Raw genomic sequence first — 13,303 nt, 5'->3', positions numbered from 1 at the left:
CGTATGCTTGCGTCCAACTTTCAAATCCAGACCTTGGGGAACATATTAACCCAAAAAAATCATTAACTTGATACCTTTGCATGCTCAAATGAACTCAAACCTTAGATTTAGCATCCTACTTTCACCAAGTGGACATGAACTCATGCATGGTTGATCCTCAACCATCAAGATGCTAACTTTATGGACTAGGGATCTTAGAAACATCAAGAGGAGCAACTCATAACTTCTAGAGTGGTAAAATTCCACTAGATCTCATTCATGGGGCCAAAAAGTGACCAAAACTTCATAATAACTAAATCTAAGCATATAATGAGCAAGGTCTAAGCTTTATACCACAATGAAGATGGAAATGATGAGTGAAATCTGGATCTACAAGCTCCTCCTTGACAGGGCCGGTCCAGACGGTGGGCAACCTGGGCGACTGCCTAGGGCCCACATCTCCAGGAGGCCCAAATTTTTTGGGCAATGTAGTGTATATATATATATATATATATATATATATATATATATATATATATATATATATATATATATATATATATATATAAAATAATTCTAAAATGACTTTTATGGCTTAAAGTTGGTTCAAACTCAAACTAGCTAAAAAGATAAACAATTTAGCTTGCTTATTATTGCTAATTGTATGTGTTTATAATGAAGAATAAATGATATTTTTTTAATCTTTATGATATTTGTCTTTAAAGGCCATTTTTTTCTTTTCGACACAGGCCCCATATACGTTTGGACCAGCCATGCTCCTTGATCAAAGCTCCTTCTCCAAGTTTCTTATTCTTCAAGGTCCACCAAACACCTACTAAACACACACACACACACACACAAATGGGGTCAAATCTCTCTAGATGAGCTAGGATTTCGAAATTAGGCTCGAAAGGGCGATAGAGGCTGAGAAATGAGAGAATCTTCGGATATAAGGTTGCTTAAATAGTGTACAAACCCTAAAATTAGGGTTTGTCCCCTGATTGCGTACGCCCAGCGTACGCACTCCCTTCCCAAAATTATAAAAATGCCCCTAAGGACAAAAAATGCAAACTATTTACACACTAATGGTTAAAATGAAAAATACCTTGAATCAAGTGTTACATTTAGGTAACTTGAGTTAGTTGTTTTCTGTTGTCAGGGCCGGTCTATTGGTTTTCGATGCCCGGGACAAGATAGTAAAAAAATGCCCACCATACGATAAACCAAACACATCATTTTAGGAGCATTCTCTATCCAACATTTATCTAGGTCTTAACACCATATTTGATATAAAAATACAGATTTGCCATCATCTAATTCATTTTTTTATCATATTCCTTTTGTATGTTAAAATTTTCAAACCTTAAAATCAAACATATAACCATACAAAATCCAATTCAAATTTAAAAATAATCCAAACCAAAATCTATCAAATGAACACAACACTATCACCGCCAACCTTCTTCATGTTGAGAATCCCAATCGACCTCACTATTCCTAATCAGATGCATCAACTTTTTCAAGAAAAGGTTAAAATGTTGATAGCATTTTCTTTCAATTAAAACAAAAACAAAACTTCTATATCAGTCATGAGTCCACAGGTTTCATAAATCAATAAACACCAAATAAAGGGTGTTAGAGTAGGAGTTGCTACAATATATTTTTACTCATTTCAGTTTTCAGAATCAATGTATATCTTAAATATTTTCATGGGCAAATATGTAAAGTTATTAGAAGAAAGTGTTCTCAAAAGTGATGCTTGCGGGGTGTTTGTAGCAACTGTATTCTTAAGCATTGTGCGATCTCTATCACTCTATGGCTAAAAAAACTTGAAATCTATTAGTCATTTGAAAATAATGACTTGATAAACACATAAATGAAATTGCCCTTTTATTTTTTGCAATTGGTCCATTAATGAACTGAAATAATCAAATGACTGTTTGTAAGAAGCAAATCAGAACTCATAACTTCTTTAATTGGTTTAGGTACATAAACATGCTCTTCAATCATCATGTTCTTCACTACACAAAAAGACGCATAAATACCATCAGCCTTTGTAAAATCGGAGACTAATTCGAAGTAAACATGAAACATTCATAGACCAATTCTACCTAAAAATGAAAATTTCAAAGACTATTTCTAATTGAAAATGCATCTTCAATAATTGGAGCTTACGAGAATATTCCAAAAGAAATTTTACAACAACGATCTCCTGGGACTAAAATTGCTTCATGTTTGATTGTTTTTAACATACCCGTAATAACTTTTCTTCTAGTCTCCTCGTCTTCTCACCTCGCCCACCGTCTCCTCGTCTTCTTTGTTTGAGTCATCAGGCCTGTCTTTTATTTTCTCGTTCAATTCAATTTGCCGCCTTCAATTTTATTAGGTCACACCTTCATTTTTCATTGGACTGGACTTATGGTCATATGGATCCCAAATGGCACATATCTATAATAGCGTGAAAATTTTTGATGCCCCTATAAAATCTGTTGCCCTGGGCTGTGGCCCAGCTCGCCCTGGGCTTGGGCCGGCCCTGTCTGTTGTTGATGTTGTTGTTAAGCATTTATTATTTAGTTCAAGTGAGTTTTCTCATTGTGTTACCTATATCATATGTTGTATGTGACCTGCTGATAGCTCAAGGTTGCTGATAACCCAATTTGTTGTATATGTGTTGCTGCTATCTTATCTTGGGGTTACTGATAAGCTAATTTGATGCATGTAAGTTGTTGATAGTCATAAAGTTGCTGATAATCCATAGTTATATATTCTTTGTTGTGTTGTGATGTATGTGATACTGTTGGGAATTCACTAAGCTTTGTGCTTACATTTGTGGATTAAAAGTTTTTCATGTACTTTACCAATTTGTGGGGATGCGAAGGCGTGACTGTACACATACGTCGGCTGTTTTATGATTAGAAATTCTGCTATACTTACTTATAACTCTGATTTATAGATTTAAATTTATGAACAAATGGTTTTGCTTTGAATGTACTTTTATGAAAATGGGTGTTTGTGTCACTTTTAAAATGAAAAATTTGTTTTGAAATTGGAACATTACATGTACCCAATTGTTCCATCTAGTCTCCATCCTAACCAGAAATGCATGCAGGGAAGAGACAGAAAAGGAGTTTGAAGCATCTAAAAACCAACCCAACCTGTCATCTCGATGAACAAAAGCAATATCATGCATCAAAGACAAAAACTTTTTCCACTACTCCTCATCTACACCCCTCTAGGTTCTCTTCTGAGAGAACCAGTCAACCAACCAATCCGAAAAAGATGTATGTCCCTAACATCCCTATATTAATCAAGGGCAAAGACCTGATGGAAGGCAAAATATAAAGGCATATCAGTAATCCAAACATCCTACCAAAAATATGTGAAAGCTCCATTACCCAAGCGAATAGGACAAAAAGCTTGTATGTCACATCTGATCTTTGATTGTAGTGAGCCCTTTCTCTTAAACACCCACATAGCATGACAGTGGGTAAATGTTTGTATAATTGATTACAAACAATTTGTCTTTAAATATGAGGAAAATATATATTTAGGTAAATTGTAGATAAATCGGGAAAAATGTGTACTTAAAATGGTGTTCTCTTGCTTCCCCTCTACATCTACTTCTTTCATATACAAGAGAATGCTTGAATGAGACACATTACACATGGTTAAGTTTTTTAAGGAGGAAAGAGTATGAAACTTACTCGTCTACTATTGAATGGGATTGAAATGGGTAAGTGTAGTCTTGCAACTCATGAAATACTTTCTAAGATAATTTACTCCTAAACATAAAATTTTAACACACAACCAAAGTCCTCATTTTGCATCCAGATCGATGATCCTTAACTGAATTTTTAACTAACAAAACAGTTTTTGAACTTATTATGTAATCAATCACATAGTTCTCACTAAGACTTAATGTTTTCATATGCTTAGCATCAACCACACCACCACATCTCATTTGTGATCATCATCAATGTCTCCTCTAACATCTTGGCATCCTTATCACCATCCTCTGTATTCTTAATTTGCTTTGTTACATAAGTTACAAGCATGAATATTTCCAAAGAAACACACCAAATGAAATGATACAAGTTTCAGATTGTATGTATTCCGGTGTAAACAAAATTATTTTACAATTCTTAAGTTTTCACTCAAACAATAAGGATGTTAAATCCTCGACCATTAAGCAAAAAAGATGAAATACAAAATGAAACAAAAAAAAATAAAAGTACTTAAGCATAGTCCTCTGAAGCTGGAAGTGCCTCGTATGATCCAATGAAAACATCACCGTAGATTAATCCAGCCAACCCACCACCAATAAGTGGGCCGACCCAATAAATCCAGTTTTGTGAGAAGTCTCCACTAACAACAGCCGGGCCGAATGACCGAGCTGGGTTCATTGAGCCACCACTGAAAGCTCCAGCAGCCAAAATGTTGGCTCCAACAATAAAGCCGATTGCGATGGGTGCAATGGTTCCGAGTGATCCTTTTTTAGGGTCAGCAGCGGTGGCATAGACAGTGTAGACTAGAGCAAAAGTTATGATAATCTCAAACACAACTCCTTGAATACTGCTCATGCCACTAGCAACTCCGTGTGTTGGAACGGCCTGTAAAATACCAAATACATGAATAAAAATCCAAGATTTTGAATAAAAAGTTGTTTTAGCAATGAAAATATGATATAAGAAAGCTCACCAAGCCACCGGTGACAAATTGTAGGAGGAAACATGCAACGATGGATCCAAGAAGTTGAGCAATCCAATAAAATAGACCGGTTATGATGGTGATGTTACCACCAATAGCCAATCCGAAGGTGACAGCTGGATTCAAATGGCCTCCGGAGATGTTGGCTGCTATTGAAACCCCAACAAAGAGTGCAAATGCATGGGCTATTGCCACTGCAACTAATCCTGCGGGGTCTAGTGCTGCATCTGCTGTGAGCTTACCTGGAAAGTTTATAAAACTCCATTATTCGTTTTAATCATTAAAATATTAACACATGTTTTCATTTTATATGGTTTAAGAAAGAAATGTAACATACCATAAGCAATAGCAGACCCGACACCTGCAAACACGAAAAGAAGGGTGGCAATGAACTCAGCCAAGTAAGACTTGACTGAAACTGCACTGAAAGAGTCACCGATGCTACCGATTGCCAGCTTCACCATTTTTAGAGCTCTTTGAAGCTAATAGTCAAAAGATGAGATGGTTGAATTGCTGAAAGTGTGATTTGCGAATGGCTTCAACAAAGGATTATATAGTTCTCAACTTCAGAATATTAAATATTTGAAGTTTTAAATATGTGGCTATGAAGGCTCTGTTATGTATATAGAATTTGAGGTGGCACCGACCTTGGGGCCAAGGTGGCTGAGCCTGACTTTGTTGCCACCCCACCGGCCTTGATTACAAAAATACTTGATCGTTAGTAATGGAGGCTGGGAATATTACAACTAATGTGTTACATATGGTTATAATTAATTAAGGACTCCAGTATTATCTATTTACAATAATTTGATTTCATCAAATAAATCGATTTACAATCTTATTTATTTGAAAACTTTTTGTTTGATTTTCGACCACTCAGCATTTCCCATTTTAATGTGTTAATATAGGCCAGCAAAATATATAAAGACATTTTCTTATAAAAAGACCTTCATGAGTTTTCATTTTCCATGAATTAAAATAATAATATTGGAGTTGAAGCTCAATGATTGAATGGACGGGTCACGTTATATATCCTGATAATAGCATCAATAATAGTTGAACAAGTTTATAATTTAATTAATGACAATTATGTCGCATTTTTCATTTAAAATGGAGCAAGTAATCGGGGAGTGGTTGTCATGTTTAAAGTAAGTACATGCTAACAAGATGAGCACTATTTTAATAGAAAAAGATTTGTTTTAAAATTTGTGGACGTAGCTTAGTTATTATGATATAATAAAAGATGTTAAAAAAAATAGTTCTTTATTGCTATTCGAATCTTTATTATCATATTTGTGTATAATTATCTAGAGTCCTTAATACTAACAAATTTAATATTTGCACAACAAAGAAAACAAAAACTTTTTTTTATATTTGCACAAGTCTTTTTGTGAAAATACCATATATACGTATATACGCAACAGTTAATGGTATGAAAAAAATACTTATGCAACAGTAAATGGTATTTAAAAAATGGTATTAAAAAAAGGGAAAATGACTTGTAAGGGTAACGAACTTTCGATTTTGTTCACATTTAGTCACTAAATTTTTTTTCGTTATCTATTTGTTACTGAACTATTGAAATTGTTCGCATTTTACCCTTATGACCGGTTAATATGAACAATTTTAATAGTTCAGTGGTAAATAGATAATGAAAAAAGTTTAGCGACTAAATATAAACAAAATCGAAAGTTCGTTTCCCTCTAAAAAAGTTCAATGACTAAATGTAAACAAACTTCCTCTTGTATTATGTTTTAGCAAATTATTTATTTTTGTTAAATTCTAGCAACATTTGTTGATGAAGAAATCTACGAAAAACAGAAACCGAAATAAAAAACAATGGTTTGGTATTTTCCAAAATAAAAAATCAAAATTTCCAATCGGATTTTGGTTTTACAAAAAAATTAATCATTTTCACTTATGTGAATTATGACCATTGGTTTGACATGTGGAATTAAAGAAGACACAAAGAACACGGTGATTTGGGTGTTTAAGAGATGCATTCGATTATGAAAGGTGTTTACAAGAAATTATCTAGATCTAAATCTACATAATTAACGCACACTAACACTCTCAATGTTACATCTCTCAAGCATACCTCTACATGTGGTATGAACTCACCTTATATAGAGGTGTTTACATCTCTATCTCTCTCTCTTTCTCTCTCTCTCTCTCTTTCTCTCTCTCTCTCTCTCTCTATATATATATATATATATATATATATATATATATATATATATATATATATATATATATATATATATATATATCATGTCACAAGGCTACTTTACCACACTGACCCGACTCGCCGAGTGCATCTATGTGACTCGTCGAGTCCCCTCGTTTCCTCAAAATGTCGCGAAAACCCAGTTGAACTCGTCGAGGCATCTCATCAACTCGCCGAGTTACCCATGTCCAGACTCATTGGGGAAAACCCTAGTCGACTCGTCAAGTCAGCTCGTTGACTCGGCGAGTCAGCTTGTTGACTCAGCGAGTCCATTCTATCCATGTGCTCATTCAGACGTCTTCAGGCAGATCCATGACCCCAAACTCTAGATCTAGCTCCCTAAGGCTTGGATGTCATGTAAAGCTGCGAGCTTTACTTCCATGCATGGCATATTTAGCTCATAATGTCAATACAAGTTCCAACAAGGGTTACATGCACACAAGTTTGCCTCCAACTCATTAAAGTTCGGGTCTTTGGGCTCATTAGACCACCTACAGTCCAGATTTTAGGTTTCAACCTCAAGACATGCTCAAGTGACTCAATACCTCCAAAATGGATGGGAGAAAACCCTACAAACACCCTAACCCAAAATCGCATAAGGAAATGATCAAGTTAGCATCTTTTTACCTCCAACTAAAGCAAACTCCTGAAAAACCTATAGATCCAAAAGCCTCCTCGTGATCCAAGCTTGATGCTCTCTTATTCTCTTCCAATGTATCACAAAAACACTCAAATCTTAGCCATGTTTCTCTCCTAGCTCACTATGGTCGATTAAGGTTTCACACATGGGAGTTGGGTGGCTGGTGAGGCGGTAATGAGGACTTAAGGCCCATTTAGTCATTGAACTTTTTTAGAGGGAAACAAACTTTCGATTTTGTTCACTTTTAGTCACTAAACTTTTTTTCATTATCTATTTTTCACTGAACTATTGAAACTGTTCACATTTTACCATTATGGCCGGTAACAACCGGTCATAAGGGTAAAATGTGAACAGTTTCAATAGTTCAGTGACAAATAGATAACAAAAAGAAGTTTAGTGACTAAATATGAACAAAGTCGAAAGTTCGTTACCCTTTCAATTCATTATCCCTTAAAAAAATAACTTAAAAGGGTAACCAATACCATAAACTTTGTTCCTCAGGTCACTAAACTTTTAATTGTATCAAATAAGGTAACTAATTTTTTATTTTGGTTTTAAAATACCAATGATTACGATTTTTATCTATTAAAATGACAACGAATATCATCATGTCACATCTAACTAAAAGCCTCTTGTAATCATTTTTCTCAAAACCAAAACCGATAATCATTAGAAACGTCATATTGTTTAGTGACATTGTCATTTTAATTGGTTAAAATCTATGTAATTGAAGTTATGGTTTGAGAAAAATGATTATCATAGGCTATTAGTAAGACTTGGCAATAGCAACAATGGTGTTCGTTGTCATTTTAGTCAATAAAAATCATAATCGATGATATTTTAAAACCAAAATAAAAAGTTGGTTTCTTTATTGGATACAATTAAAAAGTTTAGTGATCTGAAGAGTAAATTTATGATTATTAGTTGTCATTTCCTATTAAAAAAACATTGTTGTGGTCTATGTGACCACTAACCACTATAATGCACACCATCTTACTACTTTGTGGTAGCCATCTTACTACTTTGTGGTAGCCAGTGGTAGTGGTTGATTGTGGTGTACACAACATAAGTGACCCTCCAATACTATTATTTCTCTCTTTATCTCTCTAACCTGTTAGTGGTTATGTGTGGTTATGTGGTTATGTGTGGTGATGATGTGGCACTCACCACTAAAATGGTTAGTGGTGGGTATAATGGATTGTCTACTATTCATACAATATTCATACAGTTGTACAACGGGTAACTTCATAATTGCGCATAATTTTTACACAACTTTTTTGAAAATTGAATCTATGTACCCAAAGCTCGAGGGAACGGTTTACTTATGCATGTCATCATTACTACATGAGATCTGAATAGATCAACGTTTAACATATAATAATAATAATAATAATAATAATAATAATAATAATAATAATAGTAATAATAATAATAATAATAATAATAATAATAATAATAATAATAATAATAATAATAATAATAAACTTCTATCAAGCATTTAGAAAAAATGTAACGCCCCGATCCTTAGGTATTAATTAATTAAGAATTTCTGGATAAAGCTTTACTCGACGAGTTGGTCGACCTACTCGTCGAGTAGCAGCGGGATGAGAACGCGTGGTTAATGACCTACTCGGCGAGTCCACTATTGGGACTCGGCGAGTAGAAGCTGGCAGATGAAACCCTAAATCCTGGGGTTTGCACCCCTATTTAAAGGAGCCTCAGCCTCCTTTGGGACTCCTTACAGTCTTTGAGAAACCTTGAAACCTTAATTCATGTGTGTGTGCCTTGGTGTGGGTTTGAAGATTGGAAAAGAGGATCTTGGAGAAAGGTAACTAAGAGTGCAAAGGAAATTGTAGCAAGAAAGGAGTGGGAAGCGCATTTTGCCTTAGCTAGCAACGTTTTAAGGTATCAAAGTACCATTCTTACTTCCCTTTTCTTCCCTTTGGTTGATTCTAGGGCTTTTTATGTATTTTCAAGTTGGGATGTTGAGCTATGGGCTAGATCTGAAGTTGTAACTTCAGATCTAGACCCTCCTTGGATGCTAGAGTCATAAAGTTGTTGTATTGGTTGTGATTGGAGTCCCTCTTGGACTAGAAGCTCCATTAAGAACTTAAAATAGACATTTGGAGCCTTTATAACCATGCATGCACGTAAAGTTTGCAACTTTACATGGTAAGTATGCTCTAGAAGCTTGGATCTGTGATTTGGAGCCACTGCATGGCTCAAAACAGGTATGTATGGAAAGAGGACTGGATGGACTCGGCGAGTCTCAAGGATGACTCGGCGAGTCACATGAAGATGGTCATTGAACTCGGCGAGTTGGATGAACAACTCGGCAAGTCCGATGAAGATCACCATAAAACTCAACGAGTTGAAGAACTATTAGGCGAGTCGAATGGATTTTCCCTTGGATAGGCATGTGTGTGTACCCATCGAGTTGCAAGGAGGAAACTCGACGGGTGGCCCTTAAGGATTTATCGGGATTCGAAGGAACTCGCCGAGTCTCTTCGATGACTCGGCGAGTTGGAATGTGCTCCACGGACTCGGCGAGTGGCCGAGTGCACTCGGCGAGTTGAGGTCAACATGGACTGTTGACCTTGACTAAGGACTCTGGCCTTGATTAGGAATTACTAAGAGGTTATGGGGTGTCTCATAAGAATAAGAACGTATGAGTATATTGTGCCATGGTTATAGGTGGTGGTGCCGGTGTCAAGTGATCTGATAGTTGGAGTTTGCATTTCAATCAACATCTGCGAGGTAAGTTATCCTCACTATATCGATAGGGTCTACAGCACCAAGGCCGGCCCTTTATGATTTATATCCTGGTTTAGGATGGTTGCTTTGTTATTTCCATGGTAGATTTCATCCTGGTTTAGGATGGGTGTTATGTTATTGCTTTATTAGAATTCATCCTGTTTAGGATGATTGTTTAACTAGAGATCGGTTGTTATGGTATGCTATATATGACTCTGATCTATTAGATCGGAATCAGGATGGATAGTATGTTATGCTTTTATGATCCGTAAGGATTGGTATGTTAGTGACCTGTTAGGTCGATACTCTAGTTACGAGTGAAACTCTATGATTGATGGTCAATGAGATAGATATGTTTGTTATATGTATATGTCAGTATATGATAGTATGTGTATATGGTTAGTTGCTTGTTGGTTGGGTTGAGGCGGTCCTGCTTTGTGCTGAAGGCCAACACACCCTCTGAGCAGCCCAGGGAGACTGTAGGCCCGCACGGCAGACCAGTCATGCCGAAGGCTCGGGATAGATTCAGATAGACTGTAGGCCCAGTAGGGCAGACCAGTCCGGCTGATGGCCCAGTATATATGTTGTTTGATTGATTGTTATGGTTGTGGTTTCTGTCAGTATGGTGTTGGTATTTTAGGGGTAGCTCACTAAGCCCTCGGGCTTACAGTTTTCAGTTTATTGTCTCAGGTACTTCAGGAGAGCGAGGGAAGGCGAAGGCGTGACCGTACCGCTCCTCATCCTCATGATCTATTTTGGGACACTCTTATGATAAACGGATTGGAAATGTTTTGTAAAAACAATTACTATTTGACTCTTTTGTTAGTATTAAAAGTTTAAATTTGGCATAAATTTTTGGGTGTTACAAGTTGGTATCAGAGCCTTGGTTTGAGTGAATTGGAGGAACACTCGTGTGAACCCAGTCTCAAACCAGGGAGGTTTTCGGAATAAGTTTTTCAAATGGTTTTGAAAATAAAGGATGGAGGATGCAGAGGGTACGATCAGCCGGAGCCTGTAAGTAAGCCCAAAAATACCATACAGTTATTTGATATTCTGATATGTTAGAACAGCATGTTAGTGCTAGGCTAGGTATTTTCAGGAATCACATGGTAGATTGGCCTGATTGTATGATACCTATTAGCCTAAGGTTTCTTGTATATGGGATTGACATCATAACTGTAGATGATTAGTGTATGCACCACGGTTGTGGATAGTCAAGATCTTATAGCCTGAGAATGTCCGATTCGACCTTAGTGTGGGATTGGATATTCGAAATTCTATCGGGTCTAGCGCTATGTGCAGCCAGTGTACACTAGCGCTGTAAGGAATGATGGAAGTTTCATGGATGTGTGAGTGGTGCGGAACTGTAGGATCAGTTACTAGTTAGGCGATGTCCCTTGTTAGTGAGGGTTGAGCGCATATTACGTTAAATACAGTTTAGGGCATTGTGGTGATACTTAAGACAATTATGGGTAGGTGTGGAAGGTAGTATGGGCCCATACTACTGAAAGCACAGGACCCATACGCTTATCAAGGAAGTCACAACCCCTAGGGATTGAGAGTAATTGGTTTTCCGTCATTATATGATCTGTCTGAGACATTGAGTGTGTTTGCAGTATGGTGGTGACGAGATCGACATGTTGCTTCGGGGTCCGGATCAGGATCAGGATCAGGATCAGGGTCAGGAGACGGAGGATAGGAGGTGCCGGTAGCACCTGGGCCTGTGGTTCAGATAGGGACTGAGGAGTTGGATGCCCGGATTCGGTAGATCATGCACGATGAGATTACTGCTGCATTCCGAGCGCAGCTGCCAGAGATTTTTGGGTCGATTAAGACCGCGATGGTCGAGTATTTTGATGAACGGTATGCCGCTCTACCAGAGATTGTTGTCGCTGCAGCCACTTTGGCTGTAACTACTGCAGGGGTTGGAGGAGGAGGAGCCGGCAGGGCTTTCCAATATCGGGACTTCGACAATACGAAGCCCCCGACATTTGATGGTACACAAGATGCCATTCGGACTATGAGGTGGTTATCTGACGTGGAGGGATGTTTCTTCATGTGTTCATGCCCTGCTGACCAGAAGGTCAGGTGTGCCCTGAACTTGCTGAGGCTTGGGGCGAAGTACTGGTGGAGGCTGACAACGGGTTTGTATACTGATGATCAGAGGGCTGCTGTTACCTGGGAGCTGTTCCGGGATATGTTTCGCACTCGCTACGTTCCGCGCGTGGAACGGGAGTGGCTTGCTCAGGAGTTTTTTACCTTGAGACAGGATGGGGAGTCTGTGATCGAGATTACCCGTATGTTCACGAAGAGGGCTATGTTTTGCCCGGAGTTTGCTTCAGAGCAGTCTTAGATGACTCGTTATCTGAGTATGCTCAAGACGGATAGACTCGTTATCTGAGTATGCTCAAGACGGATATTCGACAGTTTGTGTCTACTCAGCGATGTGATACCCTCCTGGACCTACAGGAAGTCGCGCGGCGGCGTGAGTTGGAGATAGAGTTGCAGCTGAAGGAGCAGCGTCAGGCACCGGCACAGTCTCAGGCGGCACCTAAGCGGTCCAAAACCGCTGATACACGGTCCGGGGGTCATCAGAGCCGCACTTGTGGAAAGTGTGGCAAGGCTCATTCAGGGGTTTGTCGAGCAGGAGGGGATGCCACAAATGTGCCAAGGAGGGGAACTATGCCAGGGACTGCCGTCAGTCCGCCCCTCTAGCAGATATGAGGATTTGTTACCATTGTCATCAGGTTGGTCATGTGAAGACCAACTGTCCGCAGCTCGCTGCCAAGCCGGTGCAGGATTCCGCGCCAGCTACTGTGGGGATTGGAGATAGGAGGCCAGTCAAGATGGAGCCTTCGAAGGCTCAGGGTCGCGCCTTCCAGCTCACGGCCGAGGAGGCCAAGGCAACACCGGATGTGATTGTTGGTACGTTTTTAGTAAATTCTTAACCTGCTTTGGTTTTATTTGACTCGGGGGCGAGTCGGTCGTTCGTATGT

The 13,303-nt window shown here is 38.2% G+C and overlaps 1 protein-coding gene across 1 annotated transcript; it reads right to left on the bottom strand.

The window, feature by feature from the left end:
* Window positions 1-4,065: 4,065 nt before the first annotated feature.
* On the bottom strand, window positions 4,066-5,221 carry LOC111921780 (probable aquaporin TIP-type RB7-5A). Its single transcript, XM_052764766.1, has 3 exons — window positions 5,024-5,221; window positions 4,678-4,928; window positions 4,066-4,589 (listed from the first exon to the last, which is right to left on the bottom strand). Exons 1-3 carry the CDS (start codon window positions 5,148-5,150, stop codon window positions 4,215-4,217), a joined length of 753 nt encoding a protein of 250 aa, XP_052620726.1. The 5' UTR covers window positions 5,151-5,221; the 3' UTR covers window positions 4,066-4,214.
* Window positions 5,222-13,303: the final 8,082 nt, after the last annotated feature.

The sequence above is a fragment of the Lactuca sativa genome, chromosome 6 (genome assembly GCF_002870075.4).
Source record: "Lactuca sativa cultivar Salinas chromosome 6, Lsat_Salinas_v11, whole genome shotgun sequence".
Lineage (NCBI taxonomy): Eukaryota > Viridiplantae > Streptophyta > Magnoliopsida > Asterales > Asteraceae > Lactuca > Lactuca sativa.
Note: the sequence above shows the minus strand (reverse complement) of the source record. Positions and strands in the feature narration are given on the sequence as shown.

Coding starts and splice junctions, on each gene's coding strand:
- LOC111921780 (XM_052764766.1), bottom strand. CDS start 5,150: ATGGTGAAGCTGGCAATCGGTAGCATCGGTGACTCTTTCAGTGCAGTT. Junction 4,929..5,023: donor CGGGTCTGCTATTGCTTATG/GTATGTTACATT, acceptor TAAACTTTCCAG/GTAAGCTCACAGCAGATGCA. Junction 4,590..4,677: donor AATTTGTCACCGGTGGCTTG/GTGAGCTTTCTT, acceptor GGTATTTTACAG/GCCGTTCCAACACACGGAGT.